The sequence below is a fragment of the Netta rufina genome (assembly GCF_964035555.1).
Source record: "Netta rufina genome assembly, chromosome: 21".
Taxonomy (NCBI): domain Eukaryota; kingdom Metazoa; phylum Chordata; class Aves; order Anseriformes; family Anatidae; genus Netta; species Netta rufina.
In genome coordinates, this window is record NC_140145.1 from 5,407,911 (window position 1) to 5,431,621 (window position 23,711).

General features: G+C 49.9%; 2 protein-coding genes across 10 annotated transcripts; both read left to right on the plus strand.

Moving 5' to 3' along the window:
• The first annotated feature begins 701 nt into the window (after window positions 1–701).
• On the plus strand, window positions 702–9,194 carry PRKRIP1 (PRKR interacting protein 1). 3 transcript variants are annotated; one of them, XM_084299427.1, is made up of 6 exons: window positions 702–1,217; window positions 1,813–1,891; window positions 3,332–3,432; window positions 4,205–4,290; window positions 6,091–6,158; window positions 8,463–9,194. In XM_084299427.1, exons 1-6 carry the CDS (start codon window positions 1,098–1,100, stop codon window positions 8,576–8,578), a joined length of 570 nt encoding a protein of 189 aa, XP_084155553.1. In that variant the 5' UTR covers window positions 702–1,097; the 3' UTR covers window positions 8,579–9,194. The 3 variants fall into 3 exon arrangements, with proteins under 3 accessions (XP_084155553.1, XP_084155555.1, XP_084155554.1); XM_084299429.1 differs by lacking the exons at window positions 702–1,217; window positions 1,813–1,891 and adding exons at window positions 1,900–2,162; window positions 2,564–2,682; XM_084299428.1 differs by lacking the exons at window positions 702–1,217; window positions 1,813–1,891 and adding an exon at window positions 1,900–2,682.
• Window positions 9,195–10,639: 1,445 nt separating this feature from the next.
• Window positions 10,640–22,541, plus strand: ORAI2 (ORAI calcium release-activated calcium modulator 2). Of its 7 annotated transcripts, none has more exons than XR_014619036.1 (6): window positions 10,640–11,054; window positions 12,136–12,281; window positions 14,445–14,685; window positions 20,053–20,589; window positions 20,994–21,407; window positions 21,497–22,541. XR_014619036.1 is itself a non-coding variant. In XM_084299600.1 (5 exons), the coding sequence occupies exons 3-5, from the start codon at window positions 14,455–14,457 to the stop codon at window positions 21,006–21,008; spliced, it is 783 nt and encodes a 260-aa protein (XP_084155726.1). In that variant the 5' UTR covers window positions 10,640–11,054; window positions 12,089–12,281; window positions 14,445–14,454; the 3' UTR covers window positions 21,009–22,541. The 7 variants fall into 7 exon arrangements, 4 of the variants coding, with proteins under 4 accessions (XP_084155726.1, XP_084155725.1, XP_084155727.1 ...); XR_014619037.1 differs by having other exon boundaries at window positions 20,994–21,095; window positions 21,227–22,541; XR_014619035.1 differs by having other exon boundaries at window positions 20,053–21,095; window positions 21,224–22,541.
• Window positions 22,542–23,711: the final 1,170 nt, after the last annotated feature.

Sequence of the window (23,711 nt, forward strand, 5' to 3'; positions counted from 1 at the left end):
CAGCTGACCTTTACTAGCTAATTCTCTGACGCACGCACAGCCCGAGCACATGCCATGCCATTTCTGTATGGCCATAGCAGCTCGACAAGCAATTTGGCTTGCAGAGGAAGCTTGTATCACAGCCAGCTCTGGCTCCTCTTCCTCCAGCCCCATCGGGCAAGCGTGGCTCTGGGTGTACGAGCCCTCATCTGGACGAGGCATTAATCCTACAAAGCCCAGATGTTAATATAAACGCAGACAGCGCAGCATCCCTCCCCGATACCTGCCCTCCCCACCACCCCGTGGGTCCGTGCCATGGGGAATCACGCTGCTGCTCATGGCTGCCAGCGGGCGAGGCCTGTTAATTACCAAAGTGACACGAGCAGATGGTGCCGGCAGCCCTCCAGGGAGGCACCAGGAAGTCCTGTATCGCTTACACTGTCACGGGGCTGGGATTTGGCTGGGGCCAGGGTGCCTGTGTGAAATACTCCGAATTCCCTGCTCCGGGCTCTGCTGTTGGGGGCTGAGCTCAGAGCTTGGCACGACAGATTTGGGGGATGCTAACACGTCCCATGGGGTCAGCTTTGTGGGGTCAGCTTTGTAGCGTCAGCCTCAACTCGGCACAGCTGCAGCCTGGAAAGTGCTGGGGGCAGCAGAGGGGATACAAGCCCCTGTAAACACCGCTTTGGGGGAAGCTAGCTTAGAGGTGGGCACTGGGAAACACAGCAGTGGCTCAGGAAAGCCCCAAAAAGGCTGCACCTGGGCTGGGAGCCGCTGCCTGCCTCCTCCTCACAGCCCTCCCCGTGCCCGGGAGCCCCTGAGGTGTTTGTGTGTGAGGGGGGGGGGTCCCCTCATGTAACACGTTTTTCCTCCCCAGCAGCTAACAACGGGCTGCTGAACGGCTGAGGAGCGGCTCGGGCAAGCCGTAGCCCTTCCCTCGCCTTTTCCAAAGCCCCACGGAGAGGGGGCTGAGGACCACAGACACGGCTGAAGGGACGGGGGCAGGGCTGAGCCCCGCCGCCATCTTCCCGGCCGCGCCCGCCATGGCGGCGCCGCAGCCCCGGCGCGGTCGCGCTCGGTGACGGCCGGAGGCGGGCGGGGCGCGGCGGGACGGCAAAATGGCGGCGCCCTCGGCCCCACGGCCGCCCAGGCCCCGCAAGGAGCCGCAGCCGCTCGTCATCCCGCGCAGCGCCGCCGAGGAGCAGCGCCTCCGCCTCGAGAGGCTGATGAGGAACCCGGTGAGGGGACCCCCTTGTTTGTCCGGGAGGGGTGAAGGGGGCTCGCTCACCGCCGTTTTTTTTGTGGGCACCCCCGCTGCCCGTAACGGGGGGTCCCGGTGCTGAGGTGAGGTGTTGGGGACGGGGTCTCGCCCTCCCTGCCTGGGGGCTGGCTGAGGAGGCAGCACGGAGGTGGTTCTCCCACTGACCTTGCCCCCTGGCTTCTCCGTCCCCTGTAGATGTGGCAGGGAAGGTGCAGGAGCGCCTGTCAGCTCTCCCCAGGCTCCTGGTGCTGTATTCAGTTCCCACCAGCCTGGAGGTGCTGCCTTTTTTTTCCTCTACTTTCCGTGCTAAAAAGAAGCGCAGACATTCCTAAATCCTCCCATTTTGCAGGTTTGTTGACCCGCAGGCCTGAATTTGAGGGAAACAGAGGGTACCTTACGATTCCCATTTTCTGCCTCCTCCCTGTGCATAAAGATTTCCACAAACGTGCTCCTTCTGGGCTCTGTCAGCTGGTGGAAGAGGCTGTTGTGCATGTACCACCCTTCAACGGTGTCCTAAAATTGCAGACTTTGCTCCTAGAGGATACTGATGACTGCTTGGTTTGTTCTTGCAGGAGAAGACCGTGCCGATTCCTGAGAAACTGAACGAATGGGCGCCGCGACCTCCCCCGGAGTTTGTTAGAGATGTGATGGGTAAAGATGCTATTCTTCAGATAGCTGTAGGATCGTCCACGTTAAGCTTAGGAACTGTTTAACTGAAAAGCCCAGAGGTGATTGTTGTTGCTCGTTTTGCGAGAGAAAAGAGGTATAAAATGTGCTTTTCGAGTTGCTTTTTCAAGTTTGGTTTGTGGGTTTTGCTTTACTGCTGGTTGTCAGAACACGAAGTGAACAACACCTGTGGCACTCCAGCACACGGGCTGTGTGTGAAGAAATAATCTGTTGCTGTATTGATGACAAAGCATACGTAAGTCTGCCTTTCCCACAGATGTGAGAGTGCTCTGAAAACTTCTAAGTATGAAGTCCCTCGTTTGATTGCTTTGAGTCTGAATCTCAGGCAGCGAGAAACAGACGTGTGCAGTGGATGTGATTGTGTGTGGTCAGTGGACAGCTGTGCAAGGAACCCAACATAAGTATTCTGTGTACATTTTGCTTTTATCTGGAGGGATTAGATTTGGTATTTGTGGTGTAAACTCTATCTGCATATGGAAGTTATCTATTTCTTTGGAACTTTTGTCCTTATTATTGATCCTTTCCAGAGTCTGACTTGTTCTTGTTTCAGAATAATTGATCTAGGACTAAAGGTTTTATACACCTTAGAATAAACTGTTGTACTTACTGTAATTCTCTCATGGCTTTTCCAAATAGCTTTTCTGTGTGCTTCAGTTGGACTGTTTTGTTTTTCTGGGAGCACTCGACATGCTGGGATTCTGTTGGTATCAGGAGCGCCCCTATTGCAGCCCCAGCTGCCACGTTTGAGTTACTAGGTGACTTCTTTTGAGCATGTTTTTGTGTGCTTTGCATTGAGAAATAGCTCGGGAGACAGAGAGATAGATGGGAGTGCAATGTTGAAAGCTCCTGTGAGGCTTTTAACATGCAGATTAATGCCAAGAAGAGAGAGCTACAGGGATTTTGTTCATGAAGAAATGGATAAAATTTGTCAGTGGTATCTGTCTTGTATGGGAAACTGTAACATGATGGGGTTTATCACCTTTCTGTTGACCTTCATGTTTTTGGTATGAGATGCTGAAAAGCAGAAGCAGCGTTAGTAGGATGTTTCAGTTCACCTCTGTCTAGAAGACCACGGTGTGCACGTTTGATCTCTAGTTCTTTTACTGCCTTGGTGTCTAGCTAAGACTGGATTCTCTGTGGGGAAGATAAGATGTTTTGCTATTTGCCTTGATCAACAGAAACTGCAGTGAATCATGAGTGTATGGTTTTGCAGCTCAGTTTGGCTTTTGATTGTGAGTGATTGGATCTTATATAAAATAGAGACACACTGTGTGGGTAGATTTTCATCTTACAGTGCCCTTTTATATGTTCTGCCCCTCGGCATCTAGCCATAGCCGTATGTGAACATCTGGTATATTTCTGGTATATTTTATCTTCTAGCAGATTGACCCGTTTTTATCGTAGGTTCCAGTGCTGGAGCTGGCAGCGGGGAGTTTCATGTGTACCGGCATCTTCGTCGCCGAGAGTACCAGAGGCAAGATTTCATGGATGCCATGGCTGAGAAGGTCAGTAGGACGCTCTTTATGTTTTTCCCATGACTATTTGGTGTTCGCTGCGTTTTTTTTTTTCTTGTAAAATCATGTGCAAACAATTAAATTCTAAACCACCATCAGTGCAAAACAGTGCAGGAATACGTGATATGTGGTGTTTTTGTCAGCACTGAAACATGTGGTGTTTTGTGTCAGACTTGCTCCATCTTCCCTCTATTCAGTGGGGGTCCTAGCACACAGTAAAACAGCATATGAATGTTTGTGTCCTCATGTTGGATTGTAAATGTTTTAAAAACTGTTAGAAATGTTTCTAAAAATGAAAGCAAATCCCTAATTTCACTGTCTTGCACAGACAGCATCAAAGCAAGTACATGTGCACAGAATCAGGCTTTCTTTTAAGTCTTGGTCAGGTAGAGGATCGATTCCTCCAAAGAGATTATACTCTGGCCAAGATGAGTCCTTTGATTCACATGTTAATGTTTGTCTCAAATTATCCTCTTGTTTTTTTTGGCATGTTCTTTAGGGCAAAAGCCCAGTGTTGCTTATCTGTTTTGGTGAGGATTCCTCCCTCTGAAGCCTTCATTGGTTGGCTCAGGCTGCAGGTTAAAAATGCTGTCTGTACAGAAGTCCTGGGATTACGGCTTTCGTATAAAGAGAAAGCCAGATAAAAGCTGGCAAAGCTCCCTTCTGTATTTTGCGAAAAGACTTCTCCCTAAAAGGACATGATTTTGAAAAGAAGTATTTTAATTTAGGTTGTGACCGAAGTATAACATGTGATCAATTACAGCAAAGACTAGATGAGGAATTCCAGAAGAAACTGGAGAGGAATAAGATGATTGCAGAAGAACAAACAGCAAAACGCAGAAGGAAGCGGTAAGGGCAGATTGTTCCCAGGAGGCTTGACATGGAAAACCTCCTGCCCTGTACCTCATCTGTAGCTACGTACTTCGGATAAATCCTCTCACTCTATTTCTACATCTGTCAGACAAAAACTCTGGCTGTGGAAATTAATTTTGTAGATGTCATTGTTTGGTTTCTAAAGGTAGTTGTAAACTTGACAGGCTTTGCTGGCATGGTTTATTTTCAGTGCCACAGCTAGCAGGATAATTTTGACTGGCTGAGCAGCTTTTGCTGACACTTGTGTTGACTGCAACACGCCGTACTGCGTATTTGTTTTAACGATGTCAGAAAAGGTCTGTATGTATGTCTGGCTTAAATACATGTCTGTAACAGCTGACATCGAGCAGCCTAAGTGCAAAAATGGGTGCTGCTTAATGGGTGTGTATGTGGGTTTGGAGTAGCAGAGCGTGATGGGGCATGATGCTGTCCTCTGTACACCGTGTGACTAGCCCAGTTCAGTCAGTGAATATGGGAATGGCTGTTTTCGAGTGCAGTGTTGTTAAAATCAGTAGCTGCTTCTACCTACCTCAGAGGTAAATCTGGCAGGTTAAGTCTACTAAGTTAGAGGGGGAAAAATAAGAAATATGGAATCCTTCCTTTTCTTAAGTTTTAGACAAAGTAAAACAGTTACAAGATTGGTGCTCTCAGTAAATGGTCTGAGAATTGTTAATGTGGTGATGTAAAAATTTAAATTCCACAGTCTGTGCCATCACACCTTTCAGAAATTGCAGGATATCACGGCTTGCCTCTGACCCTGAGCAGCTTCTCTTTTGTCTCTTTGAGCATTTTGCATTTTGAATTGTGTAGCTGAGAGTTGCTGCTGAAAGGCCTGTGCAAAGAGACTCACTGGCATATTAACAGAAATATTCACAACACCAACGTTGGTGCCATTTTCCTTTAGCCGTGGTGTGGTCCAACAGATGGCCAGCAAGTCAGATCTGGCCTGCTGCCTTTTCCCTGGCTGAGAAGGAGAACAACTGTTCAAACAGCAAATGCTGCCCTAACACTTAAACGCCTCCTTTCTCCCTTCTTCTGCAGAGTAGTCTAATGGTGTAGGTATCAAGCAACTATGCCCTTTAAGAGCCCTCTAACTTTATCTCACCACCCTTTCTCTTCTATCCCGAGTTCACAGGTACGGTACCTGGCTCTTTCTAGAGAACCCACTTACTGCGTTGTGAGAGGAACATGAATCCCAAATTGCTCTGCCCAGTGTCTTCCATTAGACTGCCTGGTTACCTTGGCTAAGCAAACAGAACTGAAATCCCCTCTTAACCCCCATGTTACTTCTAGGGCCCAGTGTAATGATTAAGGATGGCCAAAGATGAAGATCAAAGAATATGTTTGTTTGTTTGTTTCAGTTAAAGCATGTATTACTGTCTTTTTTTTCATTGTTGAATTATAGTAGACTGGGGTTTTGATACTATTTTCTGTGTTTTTATTAGGTTAGGTAGCTAAAATGTGGGGGCATCTTCGTTTCTTTCTTCTTTCTTGTGTTCTTGGATGTTCTCGTGTATCATATAGTTTTGGCTGTAGTGGTATCAGGGAATAGACTTGAAAAAAAAATTTCCACAGAACTAAAACCAACAGAAATATTTCTGTTGATCTAACTTCGCTCTGACTGAATTTTTAGTTGAGGCCAAAGTTGAATTGAACTTCTCCTCTGAAGTCTTTTTCCAAGATGTCTGTAATAAGTCCTTAATCAGTATATGATTACAATGTGCAGAAGCTTTACAATATTAAATTTTCATGAGTCTTTTTTTCATTGCTTTTCAGCCAGAAGTTGAAAGAGAAGAAACTGCAAGCTAAGAAGAATAAACTTGAACAAAAGAAACAGGAAAAAGGTCAGTAGGAGTTGGTTTTCTTTTCTCAAGACTCAGTTCTGTTCCCTAATTGAAGGGTTTTTTCCACCCCCTGTCCGAAGTATTCTTGAAAGGTGGGTGGGAAGACTGAATCTCAAGCTTGATATTTTTGTTAATATTTCAAAAGTACTCTTTGAAAACCCTCTAGGTTGAGATTTAATATTACAAATGACATCTCTATTTATGAATATTTTCCCCTTATTAGGGAATATTTTGGACAACGAATGCTGGAGTCTGATTTCATTGATAGTGGGTGTTTTACCCCAGCTATTCTGACAAGCTGCGAATTTAGAACATGCACTAAAAAAAGGCGGTATTGTTAAGGGCTGTTCTTCTGAAATATTTTTAAATGCATATGGGAAAATGAAGGAAAATGCACAACTTCAACGGCAAGAAACTAAGTTATGATTTTGTTTGCAAGAAACTGAGACACCGTGGTGTCATCTGTTGTACACAACTATTTCATTTCACATAGAAATAAACATGAAAAATCAGACTGCTGCTGTTCTCCTGTAGTCTTGGAAGTGAGCATTCAGCGCTGCCAGTATAAATGTTTGTTCAAATTTTTGAACACTCATTCATTGCTTCCTTTCAGTGAGTATATTATATCTCACTTTTTCAAATAGTTGTGCTTTATGGATTAGCACTCTGCCTCTGCAGTAAGTTTTGGAGTTAACACAGCTCCCAATAAATTCTGCTCGAACATTAACTTGTCTGACAGTTCCGTCTTCTTTCTGCTTTGCTTTTCAAAGTTGGATCTATTTCAGCTGAACCATTGCCAGCCTTCCATGTAAACATGGGAGGGTAAATTAATCAGCAGGTAAATTATACTCGTGACAGCAAGTGAGTGTAGCAGAGAGCTTTTTGTTTTGTTTTTAAAAGCTACTTGGTCATGAACTGTGACTGTGAGGAGAATTTAAGTGTGAGGCTTAGCAGAACAGAATTGTCCATCTTCAGAGCATGGCTGAGAGAGAGGAGAGCTGGGCAGGGACTGGCACTGTGTTCTGGGACTGCAGTGTGCAAGTTGTTGGGCTGGAATGTTTTTGTTCGGCACAAACAAGTCATCTGGAAGCCAGGATTCAAACTCCTGTCTTTAGAACAGTCCTTAGCTTTTTGCAGTTTTTGTTTCTTTATTTAAAAAATATTAAATACATAAATTGGTGGAGCTAGGAAGCACTTACAGCTATCTTTAGGCTACTGAGAACAGACTTGTCTTTTTCTAGTTTGGTTTGCCTTGGGTTGAGGTCTGAGAGTTCTTTACAAAGTAATGGAACTGTTTTTGTTGGGCCTGGTTAGGCAAGCGTTTCTTTTTTCTTTTCTTTTCTTTTTTTTTTTTTATGAATGAATAGATAGAACTTGTGAGTTGCCATCTTTCATCTTTACTGAGTAAAAATCTTTAGAATAAAGGTTGGCAGTGAATTTGATAGTCACTTAATCTAAAATGCCAATATCTAACTTCACCACGTGGTGGCATCAGACAGCTAATCCTAAATGCGAAGTGTAACTGGTCAGAGCCTGAGCTGAGTGTGACTTGGTCTGAGATACAGTGCAAGAGCTACATGGAGCAGAAGGAAGGCTGCTAGATCTAGGTCTCACTTCATGCCATTTCCATACCCATTATTTAATTTCTAGTAGCTGTTTCCTCTTCTGGCCATTTAGCAGGCATCGTGAGTTTTCTATGATCCTAGTTAATCTGGCACCTACCTTAAAGGGTTCCTGTGTTTGTTAATAAACTGAGCAGCCCGTAAAAAGGTCTTGGCACCCTATGGAGTTTCTGTAAATTTGGACAGGCATTGAAATATGCAGAGCCTGGCAGGCGGCTTCCCGGTGTTTGCATTCTTTGAGTGTACTCTGTGATACTTGAAAGTTCATGCCGACATGCAGAGGTGAGATTGGGAAGGAGATAACCTATCGCTTCTGCAGTTGACTACCTCTGATTGAAATAACGTTCAATAGGAGGTGGAGTTGTTTAATGATGTCTTGGCACAGTGGTAATGCAGCCTGAGTGGTGCAGGCGAGGGAATGTTTCTCTGAGGGAAAATTTGATATTTAGGGCTCTACATCACTCAGCAGAATTACTAAAGCCTAACACGTTTCCTTAGTGTCTGGGACTACTTTGTTGTGAGATCTGTAATGTGGAAGGCACACGGGACATGTTACCCATTCATACTAATTAGTGTGATCTAATAGCTGTTTGCTGAGCACCTGAGACTATTTTATTGTGAAATATTTAACAAGGAAGACACACGGGAATATGTTATTGATTCATACGGTTTCTGTCTTTAGAATCTGATCAATCTCAAGAGCGAGTCAGCAGCGAGGATGATGAAGAGGATAGCAAGGAGGAGGAAGAGAAGGAAGATGATGCCGAAGAGCCAAGTTTTGTGATGGGAAGAGGATGAGGCCTCTCAGGGAGAGCTGGAAACACTGTTCATTGCTTTACATCCAGGAGCATGAAGCCTTTCATCGCGGCCAAGCGGAACCCATTGGCATACGTTCTATCTGCTTAACGGTGAATGACCTTCACGTCGCAGGCCCAAGAGATATTGATAGAGAAATGCCAAATAAGAGATTTTTTCCTTAATTGCTTGTATAACTGCTGTGCAGTCTGCTCTGTTTGCTCTAAAGAGTCAGCTGTAAGTCTCTGTGACCCTGGAGTTCGTTCTGACATGGCCCAGAGTGTTTTTCTGAAAGCTAAAACAACTCCATTACTATTTAAGGAAAATATTACTGTGAGGGCTACATAATCTACTCTTGTCAAAGCTGGTAGCAATCGGATACCTGAATCTAAGGGCAGAGTTTAACCTGAAATAGAAAAGTGGTCTGTAGCCAGACTGTCTTGCACTGTGAGTGTTCTGAATTTGGGGGTTTGTATGGGGTCATCTCTAACCCAAAGAAATCAGTTTATGTTGCTAGACAAGTTGTATAGATTTTTAAGCAGGATCCCTTTTTTATTGCTAAAATTTCCCTATTACTTTTCTTCCGTGTTTTTTAAATTAATAAAAGGGATGTGTCAGATTGTTCTGTCTTCTTTTATTTGAAGAGGATTTCAGTAAAATGAAGAGGTGCTTGCAGTGTTGCAGGAAGGGACAGAAAGACCTAGTTACGTGACACATGTGAAAATACAGCAAGAGATTAGCCACATTTCGTATGCTTTTTGCTTGGAACAAATCAAAGTTTTCCAAAAGATTGTGTGTAAAGCTTCCAAATCCTGTGGCAGAAAGGCTTGGAATGGAATCGCTGTGCTTGTGCTAAACTTCATGTAGTGACGCCTGGCTTTCCCTCTGCTTGAGCCCTCTGCTTTGAGCTTTGGTTTCCCTGATAAGAATCACAAAATTCACATACATATTTACTTGTTGATGCCTAAATGAAAAGCGTTATGCAGTGGTGGTTTTATTTGTAATTTAGGTTGTTGTCTTTTTGGTGTATCTTGAGCTAGAAGGGTCTGCCATCTTTCAGATGTGCTCATCCCAGGACCTCGGCACCCAGAATGCGGTGCTACTTTTCAAGCTCTAGTTAATGCCAAATAATTTAAAGCAAAAACAATGAAAAGGGAGAATCTCTTGCTGGATTTAGTCTTTTGAACAGTGCTGCCAGAACTCAGACGTTTTGTCTGAGCTGGCTTTATGAATTGGCTTCTTGGTGGTGTTACTGGCAGTGGGGAAGCAGATGTGATCAATTGCAAGTGACGTTTGTGTTTGGGTCCCTCGTACCTCCCCGGGGACTTCAGAGCTGCATAACTTCTGAGATTCAAGATGTATTTCCCCACCAGCACCCTGGTTGGAGATCTGCATGGAAATGTTGTGTATGAAATCTCTGTAGAGGCGCGTGCTTCAGAGTAAGCTGTGAATATTTAATTCCCTGGTGCTTAAGGTACAGAATGGATGTTCTGCAGTTGTCAGTTGCTCTGTGGAGAGAAATGAGTTATAAGAACTGTTTTACTTGAATCCCCCTTCGGGTAGGTGAGCCCTGTTGATACATCTGTGTCGTAGGACGAGCCGTAAAAACATTGTGATGTTTCTTGGCTTTTGTGGACGGAGAGGAAGTGAGAGTCTCGCAAATAAACAAAGACTGTTCTGCCTCTGAGCTTGTCAGGCTTTTGAGCTGAACAAATAAGGGCTGTTTTGCATGAAAAGGAGCAGATGTGCTGCACGAGGACACGCTTCTCTCAGCTGGGAAGAAGATGGACTTGAGCTGGCCTTGGTAAACGAAATGAATTCAGGTTGTATGGCCTTACCCCGGCTCCTCAGGATGTCACGGTACCCGTGCTGAATTATTCATCCACTACGTTTACGAGGAGCGCTTAGTTTGTGTGTGAAATCCCTAAAAAGCAAAGAATGTGTTGCTGAAGGTGGTAGCTGCCTTACGGTCTTCTCTGCTGCCGTGGCTGAATTTAGCAGCAGGATCTGTACGTGGTGCGTGTCGCTGTGAATTCTGAAACTGCCGTGCCACGTCGTGGTTGTTGGTGTCGTGTCTTCCAGAATACACAAACACAGCCGACTGAGCGGCTCGAAGGATGCTGCTTCGTTAAGCCAACATGTGAATGCTGCGTGACCTCAGAACGGGGAGAGCGCTGTCCGTGGAGCAGAAACAAGGAAATGTAGTAAAAAGAGGAACAATTTTACAATTGCTTCCTATTCCAAATATAGCACCAAAAAAGCAGCAATAACGCGAGGGTTTTAAACAGCCCAGGAGCGTGACCTGCTTGAGCTCTGGATTCTTTTCTAGAGGAGTCCCTCTCCGTCAGAGCAAGGAGAGGCGTCTCCAGGGGCTGGATTTGCTGCTGTTCCATTTCTGTGTGCCTTCGTACGAGCACCAACCCCTGAGAGACCGCAGCGCTGGTGCTGCAACCGAGCAGAGATGCTCCTGGTGGGAAAGGCAAGAGGCACGCTCAGGAGCCGAGTGCTTCCCTCTCCAGTAAGCTTTTAGGAACTGTTTCACTTTACCTTTTTCCCCAGCCTCTGCAGGCAGCACCGGGGAGCCCGGGGGGGGGGGACGGCCCGGGCAGGGACCCGCAGGGCCCGGGGCTGCTCCCGGCGGGGCCGCTGCGGGCAGCGCGGGGCCGGAGAGGGACCGGGGGCGGGGCTTCCACCAGAGGGGGCGTGGTTGCATCAAAGTGGGCGTGGTCCCAGCGTGATGGGCGTGACCCCCCGCGAGTTAGGCGTGGCCTCCCTCCGGCCCCGCCCCCCACCCCACCTCCTCGTCCAATCAGGCGCGGGTCACGTGCCGCGGGGCGGGGCGCCGCTCCCGCCCCCCTCCCCGTTTCCTGCGGGTCACGTGGCAGAGGCCGGCGTTGCCTTGGCAGCGCGGCGGCGGCGGCGGCGGCTCCGCTCCCGGGGCTCCGCGGTGAGCTGGGGGGGGGGGGGCGGGGCTGGGAGGCCCCAATTCTGACCGGGGGGTACCGGGGGGGTGCCGGGGGGGTGCTGGGTCCCGGGGGGGCTCCGCAGCCCCGGGCGGTGCCGGCTTGGGGGTGGGGGTGCCGCGGGCGCGAGGTGTTACCGTGATAGCGCTGCCCCCGCTGAGGCAGGGGCACGGTGCTGGCCCGGTAACTGCCCCCCCGGGCGGGTAACTGGGGCGGGAGGCCGATAGCTCGCCCCCTGCTGCCGCTGACCCAGGCAGGAGCGCGATATTGCCCCAAAAACTCGCCTCCCGTGCCGGTAACCGAGGCAGCAGCACGATATTTCCCCCGTAACTCTCCCCCTGTCCGGTTAACTGGGGCAGGAGCATGGTATATCCGCGATAACCCTCCCCCCGTCTAGCTAACTGAGGCAGGAGTGCGATATTTCCCCGATAATCCTCCCCCTGTCCAGTTAACTGAGGCAGGAGCATGCTATATCCCCGATAACTCTCCCCCCGTCGAGCTGACCGAGGCAGAAGTGTGATATATCCCCAATAACTCTCCCCCCATGCAGCTAACCGAGGCAGGAGCTCATTTCCTGACAGCTCTCCCCCCGTGCAGCCAACAGGCTGGGCAGTGCACCCAGAACAAAACCCCACGGAGGTGCTGGAGCTGTGTGGAGGTGCTGGAGCTGTGCCCGGAGCTGTGCCTGGAGCTGCTCTCCTCGGGTCTCGCCTCCCGGCCCCTCCATGCCCGCAGGCAGCAAGGTGAGTGCAGCCCCGGCGCTGCCCCCGTGGGCTGTGCTGGCGCTGAGGGGTTTTGTTCCCCAGTTGGTTGTTTATTTGGGAGCAGCTCTCGAGCCGCTCCGGAGTCAAAATTCAGCCTCGTTGGTATTTCCAGTTTGTTTTTCTAAGGGAAGGCGCGGATGCGATTGGGTGCTCGCGCTCTCCCTCTGTAACCTCTGGATTTTTTATTTTTTTTCTTTTTAATGGAATTTGTCCCGGGTTGGAGTTTCCAGCGTACCAAATTCCTGTGCATTTTGTGGAAAATCAGCATCAGGGTAGAGGCCGTCTGCGTCCCAGCTAGAGGCAAAGCCAACAACCTCTCCCCACGCTATACGTTGCAGAATTCACACAGGATGTCATCACAGGAAACGGCTTCATACTTTTGCTGCTCGCAGGATGTTTCTGCTCGTCCCAGGGGGCCGGGGGAGAGGGGGTTTTCTGCCATAAGTAGGTGATTCTTGTCCTTTCTGGAAAGGGGCCAGGCAGGGAGGTTTTCTCTCTGTTTGTGTGTTCTGCGAGTTCCTTTGCTTTTTTTCTTTGCTATCATTTGAAAGCTCTTTGCTCCTGAGCTTTTCAAGAGCCATCCAGGACTACTGCAGGGCTGTAATTCAGACCTTGTTGAAAAGAGCAGTCTCGTGCTCTTGCTGCCATCCTTACAGTGTCTGAGGAGCTGAAATCTGAAGGTTCACAGAAATAAAACTCTCCAGGGGGACGGGCAATCCTACGTCTTGCACTGCTCTGTGTGCTGCAGCAGCCTAATCTTGGTTACGGTGCCTGGGACAGCTTTGTTCCTTTCCAGTCGTGCCATTCGGAGCTGTGGGCTGTTGGTGCCCTCTTATCTGTGCTGCTTCCTCAAATCTCGCAGCAAACACTGATTCATTAGCTGTCTCCATGTGGCCCTGGTTTGCCGAGAGCTGGGTGGAGCAGGGGGGATGCGGGCAGGGTGGGGGCTCCCCTCAGGCACTCAGCAAGGTGCTTGTGACCTAGAGGTGTGGTGCTGGGGCTAATCAGTGCCACGCCGTGTGCGATTCTGGGCACCCACCTCCTCCTTCCAGGAGCTGTAAGTATTTAGAGCCAGCAGGGTCTCGCGTGCCGTGACTCGGTGTTGCTCTCTGCCACCGTGGTCACGGCAGACCCCAGGGTGTGAGGATTAATCAGAGGATCGGGGTTTCCGTTCTTCAGACGACTGAGTTAGCTCATTCCAGATGTTTGTCAGAGCTGGGAAGTCCTTGCTCAAAACATAAAGTCTGTTTCGTATCCGCAGATGATGCGGAGATAGCGAGCCAGGCAGCAGCAGGGGTACGTGGTGGGGTGAGGAGGGGGTTGTTCCTGCCAGCAGCGGTGGCGTTAGCCCCCCGAGCAGCACTGCTGGCCCTTCCCCTATCGCAGCGTAATCTCTGGGATCTGAAGACACTCAGAGCACTTGGAAGGCAGCCCACTTTTCTTCCTGGAATTGTCTTTTCCTCTCCATGTGCTAAGAGCTGCCAGGGGAAGAAAGGGAATAGTATTGTCGGCCAGATGTGGATGATAAGCGGAGTGCGGATAGTTTAGGAAATTGAACTTTCCACTGCAGGAGCTTGGGAGAATCATTTGTTAACCACCCACAGCATTCAGGCCTGGGCCTATTTCCTGTCTTAAACCACCGAGCAGTGGTTTAACGGGAAAACCTGATTTCCAAAGGAAAAGCAGAAAGTGAGTCCCTGGACAGCTGGAGTTACCTTGGTTCTCCAAGACTGACTTGGAGGTGATGGGTGATGCAGTGGGAAACCAAACTGTCAGATTACAATGAAATGATAAGACGAGGAACCTATCTCCAAAGTGTTATGGAGAACAAATTAGTGAGGAGGAACTAAAGGGGAGAGTTGAGATGCCAGCTTTGAAATAAAAAGTTGGGCGCTGTGCAACCTGCCTGACCCCCTGCTGGAGCAGTTCCCAAGCTTGCTTGTGCAGTCTTGCCTGGTTCTCACGGTCACTTTTAGCACACAGATGGTTGTTTTCCTGGGTGGTGTGTTATAAGTGCGATACCGTTTGCTCCATGGTTTGTCTGCTGACTGAGGATAGCCATGTTTAAGCAGCTTTTCCAGTGGCTGATGCTTGTCCTTTCTCCGCTGCCTCCTTTTGAACGTGCCTGTTGTTTCTCCTCAGCACTTCTCCCATGATGAGTTCTGAATTAAACGTTCCCGTGGACCCTTCCACTCCCGCTTGCTGCTCTGAGCCTGGCACCAAAGGCATGGATTATCGGGACTGGGTGCGCCGCAGCTACCTGGAGCTGGTGACATCCAACCACCACTCCGTGCAGGCCCTGTCGTGGAGGAAGCTGTACCTGAGCCGAGCCAAGCTGAAAGCCTCCAGCAGAACCTCTGCGCTGCTCTCTGGATTTGCGATGGTACGTCTGTTTTGCGGGCACGCTTTCGGGATGGGGGAGGTTCTGGTTCTGTAAAATCCCCCCCCCCGTTAATCAGCAGTGCTTTCTCCCTGCCAAGAAGCAGGACGTGCTGCTGCTCTCTGAGGAGCAGGAGGAGGCATCTGCCTGTGGGCTTCGGTTTGGCTGCTGCAAAGTTTGAGGCTGGCTCTCTCGAGGCAGCGTGCAGACATGAGCTGCCTAATGATCCACCCACGCACTCCCAAAGCAGACCTTTAAAAATCCTGGTCCCCATCCTGCTGACAATCCTGAGCGCTGCCCTGGTGCTGCTGGGCTCTCTGTTGGCCCCGAGGCCGGGCACCGTCGGCTGCCTTCACGTGAGGTTGCACCTGGTCTGCTCCTGGAGCTCCTCGGCCGTTGCGGTCCCGCGCGTTATCTTATTTTCTGTATGTGCTTTTTTCAGGTCACGGTGCCTAAAATAAGGTGGAGGTTGGGTCACAGCCTGCCAGGGAGGAATTTGCATAGCGTGAACGGAGAGATCGTGTTGTGAGAGGCCCCGTAGCCTCCGGCGCGGCGTCAGAGGGCTGGGCAGCCTGCAGGGAGCCAAACCTGGTGTATTTTTGTCAGCACTGTCTATCGGGAATAATCCCCAGCCCTTTCTTTGCTCTGTGCGGCACTCGGGTGTTATCTGGAAGCTATTTGCATAGGTCAAAACCGTGTCAGGGAGCATGCAAACAACCCAGAGACGGTCTGGTGTTGGGAACCGAGCCGTGGGATTAGCAGAGCGCCGTTGGGCTGTGATGCCAGCAGCCTTTTTGCCTCCCCTCGGGTTCTTCCTTCGCAGCAGTGCGGGCTGCAGCCTGTTTCAGGAGGCTTTCTGCTGAGGAAACGGGCTCGCTGCTCAGGTCTGCGTGCTGAGCGCGCCCACGCGGAGGGCAGCGCGTGGGAGAGCGGGACGTGAAGATGCCGCAGCCTGCGGTGTGTGAGCTGCAGGGGGGCAGGCCGGCTTTGGGAACCTTCCAGGTAGCTGGCTTTGTTTGTTTGTTTGCTTTAAGCTGCTCCCACGCCTGCTTTTCCACCCCCGGAGCATCGCAGTGGTGAGTTCCCTCTCGGATGACGAAGCTGCTCACCCAAAGGGAAGCTGGAGGAGCGTGAGCAGGGAGACGAGGGGGAGCAGCCTGCAGGGCAGGGGAGCTCGGTTGCTTTGTGGTCCCTCTCTCCTCACCATGTGTATGTGATGCTCATCAAAGCTTCCCGTGCAGCCTGTGCTGCTGTGTCACCAGGCATGTTGTGCTGAAGGGCAGGAGGAGCCTCCCCGTCCTGACACAGCTGGCTTCTCCCGTAGGTCTCTTTCCACTGTAGCTTTCTTACTCTAAAAAGCATTTCATGTGCTGGCCTCAAGGTTCCTGGAGTAGTGCCGTAGTTGTTCGTGACCGTGCCCTTTAACGTGAGCACTGAATTGCTGTTTTGTAGCACTGTGAGCCCCAGTGCATCGCGTGTGAGCAGATGGCTCTGCCTGGATGCCGGTGTCACCAGGACCCCGCAGGGGCTGGAGTGCTGCTCCGCAGGGCTGGGCTGTGTCTGAGAACACAGAGCTGCTGCAAGGGCCCAGCAAACACACACAGTTAACTGTTTGACTCCTGGTGATGAGGCACTTAGCTACCTGCCAAGGTTATCTCGTTTACTTGGTGCTCCCGGATCAGTTCTTAGAGGAGTCTCGCACCGCGGTGGGCATGCCAGAGCTGGTGCCCGGGAGTGCTGTCTGCAGGGCACTTAGCAGCTTAAAAGCTAATTATCAAGTAGGTAGAAGGATTGCGAATTAGAGACAGCCACTTTAATGTAAGTAGATCCCAAACTGGTGTATTTCAGAAAATAACGCATTTTCTGGAAGGAATTCTCTTCTGTTAGCAAGCCTTTCCCTAGCTGACTGCATTGGGCCATCCAGTGAAAGGTGACGTATCTATCCCTGCCTCGTTAGTTCTCCGCTGGTAATTTGCTAGGCATGTACTATGGGGATGTTTAGACTCTAATAAGAGCATCTCTTTGGCTATGATGGAAGCAGCAGAGTTATTTAGAGTGGAATAGTTTCCTTGAAGCCCTGGGTGCACTTAACTGTGTAAACAAATGTCACAGGGGCCTTGGCTATTGCTTTATTTACTTCCCTGTCAGCGTGTGCGAGTCCAGCCAGTTCCATATTGGCTGGAAATTATTCCAAGCTGATCGGTATTTAATCAACAGGCGGTGGCTTTGATCCAGCTCCTTCTGGACAGGCTGCAGAATCGTGCGAGCCGTCCTCGTTAGGCAATGCTCGCTGCGGTATTTCTGGCAGGGGAACGGGCAGGCCAGGAGGATGGGGGAGCCTCCCAGCGCCAGGTCTGCCTGGAGGGGGCCGTGTGGCTGCTGTCATCGTCCCGGGGAGGCTGCGGGTGAAGGAGATTCAGAGGGAGCTTAGGAAATCTCCTTAATCGTTTTCCTGGTGGAAATAAGAGCTGTCGCTGCTAGCCGGTCCTCTCAATGCTTGTCCGATTGCTCCAGGATGTGTATTGGATTTAGAAAAGGAGGGGGGAAAAAAATCCAACAGATCGACCCGAGCGATTGTTGTTACAGGCTGCCAAACCATCTGTGTGAATGTAACGTGTGTTGTGTGAAGCCGTTTGTCATCCTCTCCCCTGATATTATCTCTGCTGGACCAGATTTCTCAAGATGAGCGTCTTCTTTGTGGCCAATCTGGGCCGCGGTGATCTTGAAGGAAAAAACCCACACAATTGCCTGTAATTTAACCTCTGCCTAACTTAAAAACCTTCCTAACACATGCTTCTGTAGCAAACCTGCGAGCTTGGAGTTCAGCAGGGCCACCCCCGGGCTTTAATTTTAAGGCTGTGCTGAAACAGGCGGCTGCTCAGCGCGGTGCTCGGTGCCTCGCAAAGTCAAGCCCTCGATACCTTGGCCGCCGGGAAGAGGTTAGCATAAAAGGGGCTGTAATTGTATCAAACACGACATATTAATAGTTTTACAGGCGAAGCAGCGTACTTAATGATTTTTAAATGGGTTATGTCAGCTTGTCCTCCTTCTCCTATCCCGGTCAGACGATGACGTGACAGCCTGAGTGGGGTAAGGTGATAAAGCTCGCTCACCTTCCCCGTGCTCCTTCGGGTTAAATGATCTGTTTTTCTGCCTTGCTGCCCTCTGGATTGTTGATGTTTTCCTGTGAAATACCTCTTACTGAGCCATCCGTCAGTGTTAAAAATTCATCGCGTTGCACAGCTGAAGCTAGCCCTAGGGAATAGGTTAGTCTGGGAGGAAACATCCAATTAGCTGAAAAGTGCTGCTCACGCGAAGGATAACAACTAGGAATTGATATGTCGACATCAGCCGGGCTTTCAGCTTTAATATAAAGCTATAAATTGAACATGCAGGTACGGTTCCCATTCAGCTCGCTGAATGCTGTGTCTCCGGGTATTACAGCACCCAATCATGCACAAAATACCTGCAGCTTTCCCTGGCTGACGCGGGTGACTGACGAGCACAGCGCTGTACCAGAGAATTGTACAGAGCCGTGCAGCAGAAGGTAAGTCTGGTCCCAATAAATACCCAGGGAACTGCAAAGGGAACACGTGCAAGGCAGTGTGTGCGTTGTATTCGGACGGACCTTGCTTGCAGTAGATGGTGAAGCCAGTTGTGCGTTATTTTCCCCGCTATTTGACAAGATCTGCAGACAGGAGTCTAAAAAATTAAATACCATGCCCACATGCATCACCAGAACAAGTGGCTGGGAATATCCAAGAGCTGTCACTATATTTTTGGTGTCTCTAATACCACATACAGCTGGCGTAGGTGTAAAATCCAGATGTGTAGAAGCTGTTTTCTACCCCAGGCACGTGTTATCTCTTGGTGCTGACAGATGTGTTCAGGCTTGACCGTGATCCCCTCCTTCAGGCTGCTGATGGTCTCAGAATAAACCCAGGTAAGACAGCAGTCGTGCCAGTGTGGTGCTGCTTCCACCCTCTTAAATCCTTCTCAGGGCTACCAACAGGGAGAGTGTGAGTGTACTTTAATTGTAGTGCCTAAATAACATTAATAACATCAAATTAACACTAATTAACAAGTAATGCCGCAGTGAATGGTGTGGATCATTGTACAGAGCCCGAAATGGCTGCTCATACAAAGTGTGGATGAAGTGGTGATGTCTGTTGTGCAGAATCCACCTCCACCCTGGAATCCAGCTGCTTGTGCCAACTTTCCCTCCCCGTAGCGGCTCTGAGAGGTGCTGGGCTGGGGCTGGTGTCCTCAATCAGCTTCTCCTTCCCCTAACGCACATGGTGAGCTCTGGTGTGCTGGAGCAGCAGGCTGCCTGGGGTCACCAGAGGTTTTGCAGGCTGCACTAAGTGGTGCTGGAGAGTTACCAGAGGGCAGTGTTGGGTATTCTTGTCCACTATCTCATAGCTTCCCTTGGCAAAAGCTTCCTGCAGCCCTGTCAGGGCTGACACCACGCAGCAACACACATGCTGGCTTGCTTCATAGACAGGTGAAGTATTTTAACAAATTCCTGTGCTAAACCAGCTACGGACCCATAGCAGGACTGCAGCTCTGGTGCCAGAGGGGCGCTGCTCTCCTGCCTTTGTTGTTTGTTAAACATCACTCGACTGAAGGTGCAGTTGAGGCTCTTTTGAAACAGCTTCAGAGACTTGTGCGCTGTGAGCCTTTCCTGAAACGAGAGCCCAGCTGTTAACACGCCTGTAGCTGTCCACCTCTGTTGAACGTATCAGTAAGTTATTAGACCCCAAGGGAGAAATGTGGGGATGTAAGTGACTCGTATCCAGGCATGTGCGCAATAAAAACGAACGCCGTGTTCTGAGAATAGAAGGCAGCTATTTTTACTGTGGAGTAACTTAAACTATAGAGTAGCTCACGTGCTTCCCCTGGGAGGTGGTGTAGCCTTGCTGGCGGCCGGCCAGGCGGGCTGCTTGCTTTTTGCTTTTCACACTCGTGAAGCTGAAGCTTCCTGCGCCGCAACCGCTAGCGGTGAGCGGAAGAAGAAAGTGTGGCGGGCGGGCGGGCTAGCAGGCTGTCAGCTGCCTCCGAGCCACACTTCTCGTCTAATGGTTTCCTTCTGTCGTGTGCTCGGGTTGAGGCAGCTCGTATGGCTCGTGGTGCAAGGAGAGAGCTGTTATTTTGGAACAGTGCAGCATGGAAATGTGTGCGTGAGCCTTGCGGCGGGGCAAGCGCATCGTCAGCGGGACCAGGCTGCCCCGTTTAGGCTGCTCCAAAAAGCTCTCGAGTGTGCACTTGACCTTACGTGGTCTTCTGAATAAAGATGCATTCCTGGATGAAGGCCTTGAAAAGAGGAAAACCAGCTGTTGACAAGCAGCCTTCTCTTCCTTTTCCCCCCAGGTTGCCATGGTGGAGGTGCAGCTGGAGATGCAGTACAAGTACCCCCAGATGCTGCTGATCGCCTTCAGTGCCTGCACCACGGTGCTGGTGGCTGTCCATCTCTTCGCTCTGCTCATCAGCACCTGCATTCTGCCCAACGTGGAGGCAGTGAGCAACATCCACAACCTGAACTCCATCAGCGAATCCCCCCACGAGCGCATGCATCCCTACATCGAGCTGGCGTGGGGCTTCTCCACGGTGCTGGGAATCCTCCTCTTCCTCGCAGAAGTGGTGCTTCTGTGCTGGATAAAATTCCTGCCCGTGGACTCCATCCTGAAAAACGAAACCACCACCATCCAGAAGCCCAGCGGCCACGCGGGCTGGCAGGCAGCGCTGGTCTCCACCATCATCATGGTCCCCGTGGGGCTGATTTTTGTCGTCTTCACCATTCACTTCTACCGCTCCTTGGTGCGGCACAAAACGGAGCGCCACAACCGGGAGATCGAGGAGCTCCACAAACTCAAAGTGCAGTTAGACGGGCATGACAGAGGCATGCAGGTAGTGTGACGGGCTGAGAGCAACGTGCCCGTTCTGCTAGTTGGTGAGACACACGGTGATGGATCGTCCCGAGGCTTAAATATGTAAATGCTAATTGCCTGCCGTATTTAGCTGTGGGTTCTAGTGCTGTTTCAGATGCTGGGGTCTCTGGTCCTACACACTTCTTAAGTAGACACTGTTGTGGAGTTCGAGATCAAGTCTTGATCTACATTGGTACAAGTAGCCAAAAATCTGCTTTTTTTTTTTCTTTTTTTTTTTCTTTTTTTTACAAATGCAACATTCAGTTGTCAAAAGTAAAACTGCATCAGCTGTCCAAAAAGGCTGTGTGTGTCTGGAGCCTGTCTCACGTGTCAGAACTCCCTGGCTGTCAGTGCAGCAGCAATTAATTGGCAGTTTATTTCCAGAGCTGTGCTGGTTAATGAAGGTATCTGCTTCCAACCTGAGGACCTCCAGGAAAGCACAATAGAGATGTTCATCACCTTGGTTCTAAAGCAAGCGTTCCATAAGTACGTAACCAGGAAGGAACCAGCCTTAGCTTTTATGTTCTGTTCTTGCTGTTCCTTACTACGTTTTTATGTCTCGTGAGGTTGAAATTCGAATTGCAGGGGGCTGAGTTCTGTCATAATTTCTCCAGCAGCATCTGTCACTCTAGATTGAACGAATGCCGAGATCATGGGAGGATTTTTTCCAATAAGAAGCAAGAGTGCCCAGGGAAGGCCTACGGGTGTTTCAGTTTTAACAAGGACATTCCTAAAACAGAACAGCGACGGGGAATTTAACGAGACAAAATTCTGAAGGACTAGAAAAGTTTCAAGGAGGTAAAGAGTGACAGCAGGCTGTGGAAATCTGTCCCTGTGTTGTCTTCAGTTGTGTACTGTTGTAATGTCTTTCTCCTGGCTTGCTGTAGAGAACAAGCCCCAGTCCTGCGTTTTTCATCAGTGTTTGTCAGCTGTACGTTCACCCGTCCAAAAGGAATGCTTCCTCCTCCCTGCACCAAGGCAGGCAGCTCCTCTGGGGGAACCTGGAGCTGCACAGGCGAGTCTGGAGCTGGATCCGGCAGGAGATGTGGGTGCCATTGAAGAGCCATCACGTTCCACTTGAGCTGACTCTTTTCCAGCAGCAGAAAAAAAGACACTTGCACGTTTGTTTTGCTTAGCAGGGGAAGCTTGTGAATACTCTAGCATCCTTTTTGGGGGAAAACTTCTGTAAAAACTTGTTTTATGATTTGTGGTAACCTCGTGGAGAGAAGTGCTTTGCAGTCATCAGCTCTCTTAAGGGCAAGTGAGGCTTTCTGGCCCAGGGCTGCAAGAAGCACATTTCCTTAGCCCTGATCCTTTGCCGATTTCCTGCTCTGCACTCAAACGTTGCAGTTAGGCTCCCAGGCTGTATAGGTTCCTGAAATCGTTACGGATGTTTGTAATGTTCTATTTATCTCTGGTCCCTTATTCCACTGGGGTTTGAGAAATCTAATGGCAGCATATTACATGGCAGCTGCCCGGAGTGGAGAGCACACACAAATCCCAGGGAGACTATCCCTGTATTTTCTCTCTGACGAGGGCCTTGGGAACCCAACTCCAATTTCTCTTGTTTACATGCAAGTTTGAGCATTGCTGAACGAGTTGCTTAGCGCTGTGTCTGTGCCTTTCATCTGTTGTTCTTGCCGCAGTTGGCATGTACCATATTGGCTGATGTGCAGCAAAGGAAATGGTTTGTGTGTGAAACGACTGGCCTGTGCTTATGCACATATGCAAAAAATGAGGAGTGTCCTCCAGGAAGTGGGTGGTCACGAAATTCATACCATCTCCCCGGGAGCCTGCCCTCTCTTCCTCCTCTTCTTACCAAAATAAAAAATTAAAGGTTTACGTAACGAAATCGGAGTTGAGTTTTCTGCCAAGTATTACACGCGTGGGCTCTTCTACCAACAGAATTCCTATTGTCAGCCCAGAGCCGGGCCAGATAGGACGAATTTCTTATCTGAGCTTTGTGCTTCCCTTTAACGGCAGGAAGAATAGGGCTCTGTGTGCGCTGCGGAGCCCACGGGGCTTGAAATTAGTTGTGGAGGAAAGTATCGTGCCTTTTTTTTGTAGTAAAAAGGCTTGAAATTTCACAGCGTGTACGTGGTGCTGTGACAGCAATGCGGCTCGTCTGGAAGCAGCCAAACCGTCCGTTTCTTTGCAAATAAACTTCAGCAAATGGAGAAATGCAGCAGAGACCGGGCTTGGTGTACAATTAGTAGAGGCTTTGGTGGGATTGGGTTCAAAGTAATCTCAAGGCAGCGAGCAGTGACTGGAGAGGGATCGCCTTACTCCAGCAGGGAGTCTGAGATGGTTTCCCGTGGGTGAATGCACTTTAATCAGCGAAACTGTGTGCTCGGCCAGCTCTGCTCCCTGCTTTGCTTTTTGTATCTCTCCGGGCTCCGAGTTCTCCCCTTCCATGGGAGTATTTTTGCTCTTTGGTGCCTGGGATCTCTCCAGGTGACCCATCGCTTCGTGCTGCAGCTCCTCTCATTCCTCCTTTCCACCAGGAGTGCTTACTTCTCTTGCCTTTTCCTCTAACGTTTGGACACGTTCACTGCTGCTGGGCCCAGACTTGTGTTGCAGTAGGATCGCCCGTGGTATCAGCAAACAACACAAATTTAATCCAGGAAGGAGTGGGGACACCGTACGTGTCCAGACTGGAGTTTCCGTGCTTCAGTGCCAGAAAATCCTTGCTCCTGCTGCTGCCCCTGCAGCCGGCAGCAGGATTCCCAGCAGCTGAGCACGGCGATGCCTTTCTTTTGGCAGCACCATGTCCTGTCTTGTGTCTGGCCTCAGGCACCCTGGGCCTTCGTGTCCCTGTCGCTCCTGGGGCATCATCGCTGCTGTGGGGTCTTCCAGCCTTGGAGCAGCTCCGTGCCTGGGAGGGTGATTTTGTTTGGGCAAGGCAGGCTTGGGCTCCTCTCTTTTCTCTTCAGCAGGGGTCAGGACTGGGCACGACTGCAGGAGGGAGCCAGGGGTGGCCGGGGCAGAGTTGGGTTCGCCCTTTGGCTGGGGTTGGTGGTGTTTGTAGAGGGCTGGTGGTGCGGGTCCAGCAGGGGCTGTCCCTGGTGTTCCTGGTGCCAGGATGGTGAGGGCAGCTCGCCG

Coding starts and splice junctions, on each gene's coding strand:
- PRKRIP1 (XM_084299427.1), top strand. CDS start 1,098: ATGGCGGCGCCCTCGGCCCCACGGCCGCCCAGGCCCCGCAAGGAGCCG. Junction 4,291..6,090: donor GCAAAACGCAGAAGGAAGCG/GTAAGGGCAGAT, acceptor ATTGCTTTTCAG/CCAGAAGTTGAAAGAGAAGA. Junction 6,159..8,462: donor ACAAAAGAAACAGGAAAAAG/GTCAGTAGGAGT, acceptor TTCTGTCTTTAG/AATCTGATCAATCTCAAGAG.
- ORAI2 (XM_084299599.1), top strand. Junction 12,282..14,444: donor CCATGCCCGCAGGCAGCAAG/GTGAGTGCAGCC, acceptor GTTTCTCCTCAG/CACTTCTCCCATGATGAGTT. Junction 14,686..20,052: donor TGCTCTCTGGATTTGCGATG/GTACGTCTGTTT, acceptor TTTTCCCCCCAG/GTTGCCATGGTGGAGGTGCA.